Source organism: Bos grunniens, chromosome 8 (assembly GCF_055505025.1).
Source record: "Bos grunniens cultivar Pamir isolate PY7600 chromosome 8, Bosgru_T2T1.0, whole genome shotgun sequence".
In the NCBI taxonomy this organism is placed as follows: domain Eukaryota; kingdom Metazoa; phylum Chordata; class Mammalia; order Artiodactyla; family Bovidae; genus Bos; species Bos grunniens.
This window is the reverse complement of record NC_141172.1, coordinates 52,291,238-52,310,269: the sequence shown is the minus strand read 5'-3', so window position 1 is coordinate 52,310,269 and position 19,032 is coordinate 52,291,238. Positions and strand designations below refer to the sequence as shown.

The 19,032-nt window shown below is 38.7% G+C and overlaps 1 protein-coding gene and 1 long non-coding RNA gene across 5 annotated transcripts in view; one reads left to right on the top strand and one right to left on the bottom strand.

The window, feature by feature from the left end:
* LOC147367068 (guanine nucleotide-binding protein G(q) subunit alpha) overlaps nt 1–5,731 on the top strand; it is a 315,174-nt gene extending 309,443 nt beyond the window's left edge. For both annotated transcript variants that reach the window (XM_086415620.1, XM_086415621.1), the window contains exon 7: nt 1,523–5,731. In XM_086415620.1, coding sequence (XP_086271746.1) covers nt 1,523–1,713 — 191 coding nt within the window. In that variant the 3' untranslated portion in view covers nt 1,714–5,731. The remainder of the gene's footprint in view (nt 1–1,522) is intronic.
* The window catches only part of LOC147367067 (uncharacterized), a 38,658-nt gene that overhangs the window by 12,268 nt on the left and 7,358 nt on the right, over nt 1–19,032 (bottom strand). Inside the window, exons 1-2 of one of the 3 annotated variants that reach the window (XR_015169775.1) lie at nt 10,925–11,190; nt 10,520–10,594 (exon numbers count right to left, since the gene is read on the bottom strand). The exons of the other annotated variants lie outside the window; for them this stretch is intronic. This is a non-coding gene — a long non-coding RNA (uncharacterized LOC147367067). Of the gene's footprint in view, nt 1–10,519; nt 10,595–10,924; nt 11,191–19,032 lie in introns of those variants that run through there. 3 annotated transcript variants of the gene reach the window in all.

Sequence of the window (19,032 nt, the reverse complement as noted above, 5' to 3'; positions counted from 1 at the left end):
CATGTATGTTGTGGCATCTGTCAGAACTTACTTTTTATGGCTGAATAATATTCCGTTGTCTGTATATACTACCCTTTGCTTTTCCATTCCTCTGTTGATGGATCCTTGGGTTGTTTCCTTCTTTGGGGTAGATACCTAGGAATGGAGTTGCTGGTTCATATGGTAATTCTGTGTTTAGCTTTTTGAGGACCCATCACACTGTTTTCCATTTTATATTCCTAGCAACAATGCACAAGGGTTCAGATTCCTCCACATGCTTGCTAACACTTGTTATCTTCCACTTGATTTGATTATAGCCATTCAGGTAGATGTGAAGTGGTATCATACTGTGGTTTTGATTTGCATTCTCTCATAGTTAATAATGCTTATCTTTTCATGTGCTTATAATGAACATCTTTTCATGTGCTTATTGGCCATTTTTATATCTTCTTGGGAGAAATGTTTATTTAAATCCCTTGCCCATCTTTTATCAGGTTGTCTTTTTATTGTTGAGTTGTTGGAGTTCTTGGTATATTCTGAATATTTATCCATTATCAGATGTATGATTTGCAAATGTTTTGTCCCATTCTGTAGGTTGTCTTTTTTAGTCATTCTTTTTTAAATTTATTTTTATTGAAGTATAGTTGAATTATAATGTGTTAGTTACTGCTGTACAGTCAAGTGTGTATGTTGTCTTTTTACTTTCTTAATAATGTCCTTAGATGTGCAAAAGTTCTTAATTTTGATTAAGTCCAATTCATCTGTTTTCTTTTTTGTTGCCTGTGATTTTGGTGTCATGTCTAAGACTCTGTTACAGAATTATCAAATAACTTCGTAATATATCCTGATAAATGTATCATGATCCTTTTTAAAAACATCTAAGACAGTGCTTGGCACTTAAGAGACCCTGGATAAATGTAAGAAAACATAAACCAGCTTTTTTTAATCATCACATGTAGTGAATTAAATTCTACGTAAATGTGGTTTTTTCAGAAACACCAGAAATGAGCCTGCAGAGGACAGTTGTAGACAGACCAGAGGTTAAGAAACAGGTTTTCTATTCTTAAAGAGATTTCAGTCTGGAGAATGTAAAATGATCGATAAAAAAGTGGGAGCAGGTTGGGTGGGGAGCACACAGGGGCAAATTGACGAGAGAGCTTGAGGCAGTTATATGATATGCACACTTGTTATGCAGCTGAAATCAGCACAGTTAACTCAGTCCAACCAGAAGTAAGCTAATCACATCCCTACCTGAAGATTCTGTAGTAGCTCCTTATGTCCCAAAGAATCAGAGCTAAACTTAGCCTGGCCTTCACACTACCTGCCTGTTCTCACAAGATCACATTCTGTGGATAGATGGAGGTGGATGCATGGGCAGCTAAAGTGAGAAAGAGGAGCCGTGACACACAGTCGTGTCGGGGAGGACGCTTATAACAGATCAGATCTACAGTGAAGAGGTCTTCATGAGCATTAGTAACCATGGAGCAAGTGCATTAACAGATCAGCTGGCTGACAGATGTCCCTCTTCTCTCTTGGCCAACAGGACCCCAGCGAGATGCCCAGGCAGCTCGAGAATTCATCCTGAAGATGTTCGTGGACCTGAACCCAGACAGTGACAAAATCATCTACTCGCACTTCACGTGCGCCACAGACACCGAGAACATCCGCTTTGTGTTCGCCGCTGTCAAGGACACCATCCTCCAGCTGAACCTGAAGGAGTACAATCTGGTCTAGTCGTGCCTCCTCGACACCGCCCTTCCCTTCCCTGGTGGGCTAGTGAAGCTAAACAAGAGGGACTGTATTTCTGTGGAAAACAATTTGCATAATACTAATTTATTGCCGTCCTGGACTCTGTGTGAGCGTGTCCACAGAGTTTGTAGTAAATATTATGATTTTATTTAAACTATTCAGAGGAAAAACAGGATGCTGAAGTACAGTCCCAGCACATTTCCTCTCTTTTTTTTAGGCAAAATCTTGTGACTCAATGTATTTTAAATTCTCAGTCATGCACTCACAAAAACAAGAGCTGTTTCTTCCTCTCTCTCTCTCTTTCTTTTCTATTAAGCAAAATGAAGTTGATTTTCCTTTTCCCAACCCATCCCTTCCTCTTGATTTTTCCCACATTACGATGGCCTTTATCATAGTTCCATTCTTGGTCAAGTTTTTCTCTCAAATGATAGAATCAGGACAATGTCATTCAATTTAAGCCATTGACATCAGCTTAATTTAACAGTTTGTGGTTTTTGCTGAAGGATTATAAGTATTAATACTGTGGTTTTAAATGTATTGATCTGGATACACATATAGAGGTCTTTTTATATAAATATATTGTCTTGCCTCACTTTGGGCTGGGACAGTGGATGCCCGTTTAATGGTTAAGTGTCTTGTTTTTTGTTTTCTTTTTTTTGAAGTTTACCTTCAGCCATAACTGGTTGCTCTGCAAACCATATAGAAGTCAGTAAAGCAAGGGCCAAGACACACAGAAGGAGTTCTTCCTTTTGAAATATCATGTGCCATTGTTCTTCCTCTGTTTCTTGCCATTTTTTTCTCCGCCCTCTTTTCTTCAAATTGCAGATGCCAAAAACATATGCCAAGAGACACTACATTATCCCAATGGCTGCTGCCCAGATCCTTCTCATAGGTTGCTCTTAATTTTTTTTTTTTTCCTGAAACTTCTTCTCCCTCTTTTTTTTTCCCCCTTAGTGTTTGGGCCACAATTTTAAAATGACTTTTAACTATGGATATGTGTTGCCAAAGCTGGCTTTTAAAAAAAAATTAATGAGAGCTTAAAAGATGAAAGCCAGAATCTTAAAATGTGAGAGAGTAAGACTGTGAAGCCTAAAATGTTTGGCTGAGAATGAACCTGAAACACCAGTTGCCAAACTGTTGGTCACTGTAGATTTGATTCTTACAGTCCATCCTTTTATTTGCCCTTAAATCACGTTGTTTAGTGTCCACATTCCATGTTGAGCGTCTGAATCAGCAATGTGGAAAAGCTGTCTTGTGTGATACCCCATGAAATCTGCTTTTATCTTTTCATTTGAAGCCAGTTTACTCTCTCTCTGTTCTTTAAGGTCAAGTAGGTCTGCCAAAAACACTGGTCAATAGTATTACTCTGACACCTTTAATTTGCAGACTCTGAAGTTACTGCTAGTTTACCATCTTTAGGATCTTAAACTGGTGACTGATTGAGTTGAACTTAAGGAAGATTTATGGACCGAAACTCATAAGTAACCTCTCTGTTCTATAGAATGTGTATCTATGTAACTGAACGTAGTAGGAGAGAGATCTAGAATTCTATATGTGCAATTTTTCAACCAATGCAAAAAAAACAGCACATGTATTGATGATCTTCTGTCAAGCAGCTTGAATTGAAATATAATTTAAGAAAACAAATCATGATGGTTTAAACCTGCTGGGAAGGTAGAATTAGGCCATGATCCTGGTCTAATTTTACTACAGTACTATTTGGCAGGAGTCTATAAACTTTTATGTAAATCACTGTTTTGGAACAACAAAGGAGAGAGAAAATTAATGGCTTATGAGATGAGTACCAGAGTTATTCAGTAATAATGGAATGTTCCCATTCTTTGCTCTGCCAGCCTCAAAGTACACAGGTTACCTGGTTTTTCTCTCCTTATTCAGAAAGCACCTGTAATTTAAGTAAGAAACAGACTGCCTATAGGTATAGTGCAATTATGAATGCTCTAATCATTGTACATACATCTCTCTCTTGATATTGCATCATCCTTACTGGCTTTGTAATCATTAATTTTTTGGCAGATTGAATGTGCTGTATTGATATGTATCTATGTAATTGTATGTCTCATAGCTAATTCACATTTTGAATAATGTTATTTTATTTACTTTTTTAAGAGAGGAGAATGTAAATTTGTCAGTTTATTTCTGACTAGGGATTTTTTTTTTCCATTTAGAAAAGAAAAAGAAAAAAAAACCTTACTATCGTACAGAGCGGTACTAGCATCGTGCTATATAAAATCATTTGCACATTCCTAAGCAGAGGTATACTGATTATAAGACCCAAAGGTAATTTCATAGCAAAATACATAAAAGCAGTTGGAGCTTTTATACAAACATGGAAACCAACTTTGTAGAACTTTTGCCATTTGACCTAGGATTGGAATATGAGCTTTTATACAATTCATATTCTTATTTGGCAAACGCACAGTTTAGTATTACCTCTCTGATGGCCTTTATTAGAAAGGCAGTTTTAGAAGCTATTGTGATCCACTAAGGAAATGTTTTAATAGCTAGCGACCACTGCTTGCCTGAAAGGGCGATCTTAAATTTGGTGCAGCAAAAAAAAAAAAAAAAAAAGATAAAAAAGGAAAAAAAAAAGTATAAACAACATTTGAAGGCCTACAGTGTGTATAGAGAAAACCTCATCACAAGATCATAAGTGTTAACAGTTTTAGGGAATCAGGATATTCTATTTAATAGAGCTATAGTAGATGTAGTCAATTAAACCTGATCTCAGAGCTCCAAGAAGCTGAGCAAAACAGGGAAAGATTGTTATATTTGTCTTCATGAAATTGGGATGGAATTGCTATGCAGAATTGAGGTTTGTGGTTTCACTGTTCATCTTAGGGTGCATGATAAGATCCCTTTTCTTGAGAAGGGAAAAAATTGATCACCCTGGTTACAGTGATGCATAGAAACCGATTGTATCCACACTAGTCAATTGAAGCTAAAGGATTTTCTTTTTTGTTTCTTTGGGGTTTTACTGAACGGGCTGGGGTGGGAAGGGATTCTTTTCAGTTTTGTATAAAAACGAAGTTTACTCATGCTTTATATTATTGTGATTGCAAGCGTTCTAAGCGTGTGCCGCTGGACCCCTCTTGTTGATGCTCTCAGTAACGGAGGCCTGTGGCAAGTTGTGTGGTGACTTGGGCATGTCTTATTCAAAAACAAAAACACAGAAACCTTTCTTCCGCAGACCAAGGCAAGCAGCCGTCTCATGACTCACTTAACACATTGCAGTGTACCAGTTTACAGATGATTTTGCCCTTTTTTGCGTGACATGGCAGTTCCAACCCACAGAGAATCCCTTGTTTGTAAATTGGAGGTTTGTACTATGCCTTACAGAGCTTAAATTCAGAAGTTTGTGCCTCATATCTGAAACAAAGGGAAATAACACACCCATTCAAAAGTAAATAACTCCCTTCAAAGTTGTTTGTTTTTCGATACATTTTCATATAAAGAGCTCTGTTGAATGTCATGAATTGAGTGGGGGAGAAAATATTCTAGAAACCTGCATATGTTGTTTACTAGCAGATGACATCTACAAAAGGTATTTGAAGAACACCGAAACTTGCAATTTTTTGTAGATTAGCTAGCAGGTCTGATATTTAAAAAGGTAATTCAGCTAAAGGACAATTTACTTTTTGTACTTCAGACTATCTTGATTGTCAAGGTGTACGAACTGTAATTTTAAAATTTATACTGCCACATGATTGTAAATTTTAGTTGTCTTAAGTTAGTAATGGGTGAAAAGCTATTTATGCTGGATATGGGTCAAAAATGACTATTATTTGCAAAAAAATATATAAAAATAATGGGAAGAAAGGGCTGCATAATGAGATACTGCAAGACTCAGATACTGGTTGGAAATAATCTTCAAGTTACCCTCAATTTCCCTTTGTTTTCAGTTTCTCAAAAAGAATGAATGAAATGAAATATAGCAGAATGTTAACCCATATAAAAATAAAGTGTACCCAAATATTGTAACGTATATTGCTGCTCTTCTTAAAATTAAATAAGGGTTTAAAACCACTTAATTGGTAATTGACAACATCTCAATTGACAGATAAGGTGTGCTTGGTATACATATTTTCTTCCAAAGACTTTTCTTTGGTTAGAAACACACAAAAATTGAAACTAGTAATATTGTATGTTTATCTATCTCTACATATTTCCAGCATATGTAGCATTAATAGATCTGTCCTGGTAACTATGTCTTTGGGATTTCATTTTGATTCCATCAATTTAGGAAAAGAAATGGCTTAGTTGTATACGATTAGCTAGAGATTTTTGGAGCCAGGCACCTGCTGCTTCGTAGATACTTAGTATAAAGTTGCCATTTGTTTTTCTCACAGGATAACAATTTCTTGCTGTCTCAACTACCAATGCTCTTCAGTAACCCTCTTGCCTCTAGAATCATCTGTTCAAAGTATGCATACACACCTAGCACATAGTAGGTGCTCAAGTATTAATTTTCTTCTTACCTCCCTTACCATGGATCCTCCATTTCCCTGTATGATTCCAACCCAATAGTAAACAACATGTACACGTTATGAAAACATCTATGGGTAAAATTGGATCTCACTTGGATGAAGGAATTCTAACTTCCATATAAGCTTTGGTAGACAGAAAAAAAAAAAAAAAACAGGGAGGAAGATATTCTTCAGTACAATATTTTTAAATTTAGAAAAGAAAGATGGAAAATTACTATGTAACTTTGTTCAGGTTACTTTGACTGAAACACATGTTTTTGGTGGATTTCTTTTCCTCAGAGAACTCTCTAAATGCAACTTGCTGGATTCCTCACCTGTCATCATGTTGGAAACCCTTCCTAGACTTATGTATTTAGGGAGTTTTGTCAGAAAACATTTTTAACTTGCAGTATTTAAAAGAATCATATTTACTGTTCTTAAAATGTCATTCAAATGCATGTATTGTCTATTGTTTGGGGATGGGAACTAGTTTTGCAAAAAAAAAACACCTAATGTTGTATAATAATGCCCCAATGATCTTGCTGGTTAAAAATACAGTATTTTTGGCCATAAGTTTGTACTACAGTATTCTTCATTCTTGAGTTTTCCTTCTCTTGAAGTTGCCTAAGCCTCTCCTAGAATGTTTTTGCATTATAAGGAGTATTGGGATCAATCGTTCCTTCTCTAAAGCACTATACGATGCACGTCCATGTCCCAAAGTAGATAGGTTCAATAGTTTTTAAACAAATAAAAAAGAATTTCCTTTCTGAATATAATCAGAAATTTCCAACTTCTTTAGTGGAAACATTTATATTGATAGTATTTATCAAATTTTTTTTTTTTTAAATCTTGCCCTAGTTTAGGTTGCAAGCAATTTGTTAAAACAAGGTTAAATAGCTGCTCAATAAAGACTTATAACAAGCCACGTGTCTTCACCCTGAGGCCGTCTCTTCAGAGAAAGAACGCAGGCCTCACAGGCAGAGGCTTGGCTAGGGTTTCCTGTCTCAGGCCTGGGAGCGTGGGTCCACTCCACGTGACAAAGGACCTGAGGTAGATGTCTTTTAAGACGGTGACTTTTAGAAACCATCAAGGCTTTTGAGAGAAGCTGAAATCTAGCTCTTCTTTTTCTGGCAGTTTTGTGAAGTTGGGGTGATAGCACCAAGTTCTTTCCAGAAAATTGGTGTGTATGGAGGGATGTGAAACCGAAACAGGAGACTCCTGCTACTTGTGATAAGGTTTTTGTATTTGGCAGCCCAATCCTTGCTTATGGAATTTTCTGTCTTTTAAAATCATATTCTGTCCATACACTTTTGAAAAGAAAGTGTCATTTTTCCTTAAAAGCCTTAGTTTTAAGGCTCTGCTATCCTTCCCATGTTTTAGAGACTATTTTCAGTCAGTGGCGTCCCTTCTCTTTGTATCTTCCTATGAAGGAAATGGTGTGCTGGGGACTGTCATTATTAGTACGGGCCTGGGGCGTGATAGTTCTCACCGCCTCTCTGCCCAGAAACAGGGATGTTAAGCAGTACCTCTAGCGCTCCTCACTCTGACTGGGGTTTGACCTACCAGGACCTGACCTTTGGTCCATCTCTATCATCATCTTGAAGACCCCTCCATGCACAGAAAAAGACAGGAACTCACTGAATATTATTTGAGCCAAATATTTTAACTTGACCTTTCAACTCCTAGAGTAAGCCTGCCTAGTCAGATTTTTTTCTGACCTATCCTGGAAACAATTAAAAGTTGCTGAGAGCTGCTCTGCTTGGCCCTTCATCTTCCCAGCCTCCTCCCGTTTTTCTCTTAGGATGTGATAGGCAGTTTCTCCTCTTGAAATGCCAATTCAACCATAGCAAAGAGGTGGGAGTAGAACTTGACCCCAAGGAACAACAGTGGTTCATTTGACAGTGTGTACGGAGCAACTTCTATAGTTAGCCAGCGTCTTATTTTTCTCTTTTGTTGTCTGATTCTGAGTCATTTTCATGTTCATCAGCTACTCCGTATTTATTTAAAGCCTTTACTGAAGTGTTGATCAGGTTTGGAGAGTGAAAGGCCGTGGTTAAGGGTAGGTTCTCTTAAGTTATGTATGCATTACCTTTGTTTCATTGCCAAGGCTAACTAAAATTTGGCTCCAGGTATTACAGGGCACTGAAAAGTGAAAGGCACTCAGTCGAGTTAGATTCTTTGTGACCCTGTGGCTCCTCTGTCCATGGAATTCCCCAGGCAGAATACTAGAGTGGTTGCTGTGCTTAGTCTGTCAGTCATGTCCAGCTCTTTGCGACCCCATGGACTGTAGTCCACCAGGCTCCCCCGTCCATGGGATTCTCCAGGCAAGAATACTGGAGTGGGTTGCCATTCCCTTCTCCAGAGGATCTTCCCAACCCAGAGATCAAACCCAGGTCTCCCATGTTGCAGACAGATTCTTTATCATCTGAGCCACCAGGGCAGCCACAAGGCACTGAACCCAGTCTATTTCAGGGAGCCTCCTAGATCCCTGCAAAACAAGGCCTTGGTTATAAAACGAGGGTCTCTAAAATCTAAGAAGATACACAGGCAATTCTGAAAAGATTCTTTTTTCTTTGAATTCTTATCCCTCAAGACTTGAAATCTGATCTGGGTTGATTTTCTCTCTTCCTGTTTTCTTCAAGAATGCAAAGGCCAGATATTTTTCTGTTCCAAAAACCCATGGGTAAAATAAGGCAGCTTACCCTCTTTAATTAAGAGGGTAATTAAACCAAACCATAGTAGCAAAGAGCTGATGGGGTTCCCTTTGGCACAGGCCTTTGACCACACTGCTTTGGCCCTTAGGAGCCTTGAAGGAGCACTTTTGCAGTTTAGAGGACTATGGGCCTGTCCCGTTGAGATGGGCTGCTGAAACTTAAAAGGTCCCTGAAACTTTCATTCTGTTTTCAGTTTGCCCAGTATATTTCTATGGTGGGTATTTTAAGCATCTTTAGAGATGAGAGTTCCAGGATAAAACAACGGCAAGTGAAACTTGGCAAACCCTAGAAGTCTGCAATTGGAATTCCACACTGTATGCGTAGCTGCTAGGAAGCTCCCATACCTACTGATAAGACCATGTTTGTGTCTACTCTGAGGTCCCCTGACCTAGGACACCATGCATCTTAGGAATCCCACACTTGCCGTTGGGGCACATCTGAGGTGCAGGGCCCACATCAGTTGCTGGAGATGCAATGGCTATGTTCCCAGGCTCAGAGCAGCATTAGCAAAAGGGGCCTGCTTTCTTTTCATGATATGAGACGACCCACCCAGTGGTATCCTGGTAAATGGTTAACAGGGAGCCGTGCAGGACTGTGGTACTGGTAATGAGCACTGATTTCCATGGTTGAAATACTCCTCCACCATTCCCAATTTTAAGCTACTGATTTTTAAGGTCACTACTTAAGTCCCAGGTAGCACAGTGGTCAAGAATCTGCCTGCCAAGGCAGGAGGTACAATAAATGTGAGTTCTATCCCTGGGTCCAGAAGATCTCTTGGAGGATGAAATGGCAACCCACTCTAGTATTCTTGCCTGGAAAATCCCATGGACAGAGGAACTAGGCAAGCTACAGTTCCATTGGGGTCCCAAAGAGTTAGACATGACTGAACATGCATCCACACACAAGTGACTAATGATGTTAAGCATCTTTTCAAACTTTGGTTTATCTTCTTTGGAGAAATGTCTATTCAAGTCCTTTGCCCATTTAAAAATCTTAAAAGGGTTATTTGTTTTTTTGTGTTGACTGCAGGAGGTCATTATATATTCTGAATATTAAACACTTATCAGACATATGATTTACAAACATTTCCTTCCCTTCCATAGGTTGCCTTTTTACCTTAATAATTTTCTTTTTATGCATAAAAATTTTTAATTTTGGTGAAATATAAGTTATCTATTTTTTTCTTTTCTTGCTTTTTGGTATTATATCTAAAAGACCATTGCCTAATCCACGGTTACAAAGTGGTACTCCCGTGTTTTAGTCTAAAAATATTATAGTTGTAGCTCTTACATTTTAAGTCTTTGATTTATTTTGAGTTAAGTTTTGTGAAGTAAAGTATGTGAAGATGTGAAGTATAAAGTATGAAGTAACATTTTTAAGTTATATTTTAAATAATCACGTAAGTGGCAATGTAAGATGCACTTTTGTCTCTTGATTCATAAAGCCAAAGTATTTACTATCTAGCCCTTTATAGAAAAGTTTGCCAACCACTTTGGCCAGGTGCAGTCCTTGCAAATAGAGTGCTTAATAAATGTTTAACAAATAGACTCATTCAACAAATATTTAACCCTTCTACTGACTAAAAAGACTTACCAATAGATTATGGGGTGGGAGGGGTTTCAAAATTGGAGTGAGAACTCATTACATCCAAGCAGGAATTAATTGTACCTAGGGGAGAAGAAGCCAAGTACTAGAGATTAAATATTTTTCTGGGCAAAGGCTAATCCTGAGCAGTGATAAAAACTGAGATATAAGAACTATTTCACATATTTTTGGAACAGGACACATAACAATTTGGAAAGACATATGCCATAGTGTACACATGTACACACACATTTCCCTTTCCACGCTAAAGTCACAGGAAATTTATAGAGACAGTGAGCCACCAAAAGGGCTAGAATTACTATCTCATGAGAAGGAAAAAACATTTGTAACACAGGGTAAGGCAAGTCTTGGGTTCACTCTTTTTTGTTAGTAGGCTTTAAGGGCATGGGGCACCTGGGTGGAGAGTAGCAGGGTAAGGAAACCCAGGAGAACTGCTCCGCAACATGGCTCAAAGTCTCAGGTTGTTCCCAGCCAATCATTCGGACTCGAGGTCCCTCTGGTAACCTGAGCAGCACTCAGCCGAGATGGAGATTCCAGCGAGGATGATTCTGGGAGGTTAGCAGGACAGATGGGCTGACATCTCCTCTCTCCTTTTGACCTTTCCCTAATTCTTCTGGTTGGTGGTAGCTTGTTCGTTCTGCATTCCTTACCAGGACCTCCTGTTGTTAAAATAACCCATGTATGTGGTTACTGTGGTAGTGTTTCCCCTAATGAATCCTCACTCTTTTCTAAAACCTTCCGCCAGTGACTTTCATTTCCATCTCATCAGCCACAACTGTGTCACATGGCAACTTCTAACTTCAAGAGAGATTGAAAACATAGCTTTTTAGCTAGGTACAATTTTTCCTTTAAGTCAGGAAAAAGAGGAAATGGATATTATGTCCTAAGAGTGTCTGCCACAAATAAACCTTTGATTTGGAAAAGCCAGTATGCCAGGTGTCCATCTTCTAGTTAATATCTTGAATTGGTCCTTCTCAAATTTTAACGTGCATGCGAATCACCTGGGAATATTGTTAAAATGCAGATTTTGATTCAGTAGATCTGGGGTGGGGGCGGTGGGGCTGGGGCTTTAAAATGTCGGAAGTCTGCTGACCACACTATGAATAGCAAGGGGTCAAGTCACTGGGTTTTCTCATCCATCGATCAGAAAAGAAATCAACTATACTCTTGTTTTTGGTTTGTTTTAATGTATGAGTTTAATATTTTAAATCATATTCCCACTGTGTGTGTGTGTGTGTGTGTGAGTGCTCAGTCATGTCTGACTCTTTGTGACACCATGGACTGTAGCCCACCAGGCTCCTCTGTCTGTGGAATTTTCCAGGCAAGAATACTGGAGTGGGTTGCTATTTCCTACTCCAAATATAATGAAATAAGAACTACCCAAATGACCTGTACTGTTCTTGCCAATATTTTTTAACTAGAATCAAATAATGAGGAACCCTCAGATAAATTGAAGCTGTGGGATAGTCTACAAGTGGCCTGAACTTGTCAAAAAAAATCAATAGCATGAAAAGCAACAAAAGGCGGAGGGAAGGCTCTAGATTAGAGACTAAGAAGATAAAAACCAACTGCAGTGGGTAAGCTTTGATTACATCTTAGATTTTTTTTTTAAAGCTATAAAATATATTTTTGAGGCAACTGGTTAAAATTAAATATGCACTGTACATTAAATTATATTATGAAATTGTGAAATTTCTTAGGTGTGATCATCATACAGAGCTTTTGTAGGAAAATATCCTAATTCTTAGGCAACACTGGTTGAATTATACAGGGGAGAAGTATCATGATGTCTGTAGCTTACTTTCAAGTAGTTTAGCAAATACACATTTTGAGAGAGTGAGAGAAGATAAAACAGATATGGGGGAAGTGTTCACAATGGGTGAAGAGTTTACTGGTGTTCATTATAGCATTCTTGCAAATTTTTTCTACACTAGAACAATTTCCAAATAGCAAGTAAGGAAAACTTTAGTCATATTAAAGTTATATAGCACACAGAGATAGAAATTAATTTTTAATTTTATTTAGAAGTATTCTGAGTAACCACCCCCCATCATGTACCCCCACAGGGCTTCCCAGGTGGCTCAGTGGTAAAGAATACTCCTGTCAAGTAGGAGACATGGGTTTGCTCCCTGGGTTGGGAAGATCCCCTGGAGAAGGAATGGCAACCCACTCTGGTATTCTTGCTTGGAAAATCTCATGGATGGAGGAGCCTGGTGGACTAAACAATAATTCCACACAGACACCCCACCCTACCCCCACCCCCGCATCCTCACAAGGGAGGCTCTAAAGTAGCCCAGTATATGATTATGGTTAAGAGTAAAGATGTGAGAGGCAGATAGTTCTGGATTTAACAGTTCTGGGTCCACCACTTCCCTAACCTTAACCTCTACAAACCTCAATGTTCGCGTCTTTAAAGATGGATAAAGGTGGATAAGCCTAGCACCTTTAAATGAGATGATCCACCAACAGAATTTTATGCTGTGCCTGGAACATATTCATGACAACGAATGGGGGTGTTGTTGCTGTCTTTTAGTGTTAAGAGGTGAGGGCAGGCAGGAGCTGGATGGAAAAAGGGAGGCAAATCAAGAACCCTGAGAGCCTCAACATTCATGCCACCACGGGTGACAAGCTCCTCAGCTCTTGCCCCAGCCAGACCTTTAGGATGAGAACAAATCATGACAACCTGTTCTGGGGCACCGGGAATCTCTCTGGATAGTCCACGTCTCTGAGAAACCTCAGCAGGCATATGAGCAAAACTCCCAAAAAAGTAACAGAGCTTAAAATGAATTAGTTAATTGTTTATAAAAGAAGTATTATGCTGAGTAAGGACTATGTCCAAGGAAGGAGGTTAAACACTAGTGTACTCATTAAGAGAATATTTGTAATAGAGAAAACATTCTCTCCCAAAGAGCTCCCCTCCTTTGTGATCCTGGAGCCTATGACCCACATCTAAGTACTTTCAGGGTAGGCTAAAAATAGTGCTAGACCAGTCTCCCTGCGGACCAGGAGTTGCATTTCTCTGATCCCTGCCATAAGGATAAACATGCATGGAAGAAGATGGCATGGCTTGACTGACAGCATTTGTCAGGGTAGTCTGGAAGACAGCCTTGCAGCCCAAGTCAGAATTTGAACTCAGAAATACCCCTGGACCTGTTTGCATACCGCTGGATAACAGCCCATGCCTGGCTGGCTCAGCTCTTTGTGGGAGAGGTGGGGGGCGGGGAGGTCACTGAACCTGTCAGACGTGTTTGCGCTGGCCAGTAGGTCATTTGGCTCCTAAGGCAGCTCAGGGTCCTAGGCCGCTTCTGGCACACATAATGGTTAAAGAGCCAAAGAAAATAAAGACAATGGCCAGAGGGAAACCATGTTACTCTTACATAAATCAGCCAAACAGAAACAAACAGCACTCAGACTAAAGCGAAGTCTTTTAGTTTATGTAATCATTTACCAGGATGCCTTTGCTCTCTAAATTCTACAGTGCCGGTGCTAGACTGACTGGCCTTACTAGCAATACACTTATTGTTTGTATTTCTTCAGATTCAACGATGTAATCTTGATACAAGTACAGATCTTTCTGACAAGCTGGCTTTTAAAAATCAACTGACACCATATTAAAGAGAGCGCTTGTTATACAATTTGGTTCAAATGTTTAGTTCTTTTACATATTCAGAAATTTTTGTAAATTTGCCACTCCTAAAAATTTACTAACACATGCATTTTTAAAAAACCTATCTGACCACAGATCCTTAAGTAGCAGTAATCAAGAAAGAAAATTTGGTAGGAACTCAAACCAAAACACAATCCCCATGCCAACTCTAAAAAGACCTATTTGCTCATTTATATTGATTGCTTCCTGATCCATGTCCAGCTTATTCTTATGACAAAGTAGGAAGAATTTGATGACCATTTACCATTAGTCTTTCTTATAGAAGGTAATAAAGTAGGCATTGAAATATTAGGGCACTATAAATTATCAATAGAAATCAAGGTATTCAATTTTTTCTACAAACTAATACCCACCTCTTAATTTCTTATGGGTCAGATACATTAGCCATGATTCTTTCGGTTGCAAGACATAGAAATCCAATCTACCTGGCTTAAACAATCAAAGAAATTCACTGACCTAGTAACTAGTTATCTGAATTCAGGTGTTCAAATCATGAGAAGAATATTCTCTTTCTCTTCATTTCTTGGCTCACATTCTATCTATGTTGGTGTCATACACAGGGAGAAATGCCCCATATCTTTGCAAAGATGGCCATCAGATTATTTCATATTTTCAAACTTGTTCTTCTAGAGAATGCGGAACACAGACTTTAAGATGGCTCTGGGAAGTTTCAAGAAGGATTTCCTTTAGCATTCCCTGAACCAATCTCTGGTTAAAAGATGGAATGTTCTCATTGGCCAGGCATGTAGGTCATGTGCACAGCTCTAAACCAATCTCTGTGATTAAGGAGATGGAGTGCTCTGATAGGCCACACCTGGGTCATGTGTTGTGAATGGAACCAGACGCCTTATTTATTATTGTTGTTGTTCAGTCGCAAGTCATGTCCAACTCTCTGCAACCCATGGACCTCAGCACGCCAGGCTCCCCTGTCCTTCACTATCTCTTGGAGTTTGCTCAAATTTATGTCCGTTGAGTGGGTGATGCTATCTAACCATCTCATCCTCTCTTGCCCCCTTCTTCTCCTGCCCTCAACCTTTCCCAGCATCAGGGTCTTTTCCAATGAGTTGACTCTTTGCATCAGATGGCTAAGAACCCTTCTTAGTTCCTTGTAATCCTCAGGGATGAGATAGGATTTCCATATAATGCTGGACACTATCTCCCGTAGGGATGCCAAACAAACATGTCTTTTGCTTAGACCATCTACTTTTTCTTGGACTGAAAAATTGCTATAACAATGGTGAATCAGTGTTCAGGGCAGATTCAAAGTTAAACAGCTCAACATTATTCCCAGAAAGACAATGTGAATTTATTTTGAATGCACAATACAGCCCAGGCACGTGGACTCCAACAAAAAAGTGAAATATATTCTAAATAAATAGTAGTGATTCCTGCACCAGATCCACTTCTGTGTTTGTTTGTTCATTGTAGGTAGCATAGTATAGTGGATAAGAGCATGGGCTCTGAGGTCAGACTGGCGTTAGAATCCCAGTTCTATCACCCTCCAGTTCTGTGAACATGTCAATTGTACCCTTTTTTGTACCTTAGTTTCCTCATCTGTAAAATGTGGGGGAAAAAACAGCACCTGCCATACAGGGCTGTTGTGAGGATGACGTGACTTAGGCTGTAAAAAGTGATTAGCACAGTTCTTGGTGCCTGGTGATTACTCATTGCATGTTAGCTCTGTTCATTCAACAACTCTCTTTAGTACTTCCATATGTTTGGTGCCAGGTTTTCCTGCTAAGTCGCTTCAGTCGTGTCCGACTCTATGCGACCCCATAGATGGCAGCCCACCAGGCTCCCCCGTCCCTGGGATTCTCCAGGCAAGAACACTGGAGTGGGTTGTCATTTCCTTCTCCAATGCATGAAAGTGAAAAGTGAAAGTGAGGTCTCTCAGTCGTGTCTGACTCTTTGCGACCCCATGGACTGCAGCCTACCAGGCTCCTCCTTCCATGGGATTTGCCAGGCAAGAGTACTGGAGTGGGGTGCCATCACCCTCTCCAAGGTTTTCCTGAGGGGATGAAAAAGGTGTGAAAATGTGCCTCCTGTCCTGAAGGAGACGAAGTATGTCAGCAGAAAAACAACCACCACCACGCCATCACATTGCAGTGTGCGACATTACAATGATTGCTGCTGAACTGGGGAGGGGGAGAACAGGGATTCCTGGGAACCCTTTCTGAAGACAATTTAATTTGTGCCAGACCTGGGAGCAAAGTGAAATTCCTAGGCCTTGTGTGGTGGGCTGGCACTGTATGGCAGAGTGTGGTCAACTGACAGAGGCACTGGCATCACTTGGGAGACTCTTAGAAATGCAGGGTCTTGGTATCCATATCATTATTTTGTTTCTCACTTTCAGTACAGTATTCTATGAATTCTCTGAGGTATTCAACACTTTATTATAAAAGTAGACCCTGTGTGAGATGATTTTGCACAACTCTAGGCTAATGCTGGTGTTCTGAGCACCTTTAAGATAGGCTAGGCTAAGAATGGTGGATTAGGTGTATTGTTCAGTAGATTAGGTGTATTGAATGCATTTTTTACTTATTATATTTTCAATTTTTGATGGGTTTATTGTGACATAACTCCATAATAAGTTGAGGAATATTTGAATAGTTCATATGGAAGAATAAATATCTGAACACAACTAAGAGTTTGATAACTCTAAAAGGGTGATATGGCCTGCTGATGCTAAGTCACTTCAGTCGTGTCCGACTCTGTGCGACCCCATAGATGGCAGCCCACCAGGCTCCGCCATCCCTGGGATTCTCCAGGCAAGAACACTGGAATGGGTTGCCATTTCCTTCTCCAACGGCCTATCAGATATCAAAATGTTTCAAAGAGCCCCTGTAATCAAATCAGGATGGTATTGATGTAGAAAGAAATAGCTAGCTCAGTGGAACAGCGTAGACTCAAAGAAATGGATCTCAATCAATATGAGAGTGTAATACATGACAAAGATTGAAGTTTAAGTCACTGGAAAAAGAATGGACTATTCAACAAATGATGTTGGTACAACTGGCAATCCATCTGGAAGAAAATAAAATTACTGTCCTATCTTACATATTTTAAAAAAATAAACACCAGATGGATCAAATATTTAAATTTCAAAAGTGAAATAATAAAAGTGCTTGCAAGAAAATCTAAGATGTTGCATGTACAATCTAAAAATGGAGAGACCTTCTTACAAAGACTGGGGCTCTGGAAGTTACACAAGAAAATAGAGATACTTGGATATGTAAAAATAAAATTTTTGATGGCAAAAGATTCCATTTAAAATGATAAAAGAACAAGCAATATATTTGAAAATTTGTAATTTAGATAACAAAGAGTTGATATGTACTACCGAAGACCTCTTACAGATTGTCAAGATAAAGACAAATGACCCAATTTTTAAAAATGAGCAAGGGATGTGGATAGACAATTCACAGGGTAACAAATGCAAATACTAACAAGCTATGAACAAATGTACAAATTCACGAGTAGTCACAGAAATACAAAGTAAAGCAACACTTTAATATTATTTGAATCCCTTCAGACAGCCAAAAATTCATAAGTGGTCATATTTATTGCTAGTAGGGACATGGGTATTTCTATTTTGGGTAGAAATGTGAATTATTTTCATTTTTTTGGAAAGGAATCTGGCCACATCTATGAAATGAAAAATGTATGCATCCTTCAGTTCAGCAGTTTTTTCCCTGAGAATCTATCCCACAGAAATAAAAACACAAGTGCATGAAGACTTACATACAAAGATGCTATTACAGCTTTGTTTTTGGTGGCCAAAATTAGAAATAAAAGAGAATGTCCTTCAAATGGGAAAAATGAATATACTATAGTCCTTTCACACTGAGGAATATTATGTATGAAAGACTGAATCAGAGTTTACTTGGATTTCCACAAGAAACTGTTAAAAGAGAAAATCAAAATACAGAGTTCATGTGATACAATACAGTCTCATTTTTAAACTAAGATGACAAACTCTGTCCATATATACGGATTTACATTAACGAGTGTTTGTAGGTCTATATGTATTTACATTAATGAGTGTTTATGAGTCTATACATGATTATAGGAGTATAACAAAGAAGAAAACATAGGTTATTAACATTTGTTAATTCAGGGGGAGTGCGACTTAAGCAAAAAGGGGAAGAAAAGCAAAATAAAAATGTCCAAATTCCTCATCTTAAAGATTTCTACTTCTTAAATTCTTCAGATACCTAACTCCCATAGGAAGTCAGATTCAGAAACAAACAATAGCAACTCCTGCCCACTCACAGTCTTGTGTGTTTGAAGGCAGGCTTCATTGTCTATGATTCTAGCCTTTTCAGTAGAAGTTACATAATAAATAGTTTCTGGTCTTTAGGCAGAAAATATTTTGGAGAAACATGTTAACATGTTGACTGTCTTAGAAAAATGGATGTTAAGTACATTCTACCACCAGGTATAATTATTACCTATTTGTCTAAATACCCATCACCAACCACCCCACTGACTTTTACATTCCACACTCATCAAAACTGAAAATGACTGGGTGGAGAATGAGGGGCATAGAGAGGGGAGAGGAGGGCGCACAACATTTTAGAGAACACACTGAACTTATAAAATTGAATGAAAAATTGGGAATATGTTGGTCTCAGAAAAATGAATTAGAAAATTGGGAATTATTTAGACCAACCCACTTAGCATATGGAGAAGCAAACCCCCACTAATGACTTGTCTGCTTAAGAGTTGATACTTATGTTTACAACTGAAATACACATTGCATTTTTGTTATTTCCTATTGATATACTACTCTTTTTCTTAAAAAATGCTGGTCACAACCTAAGAATGGGTCATA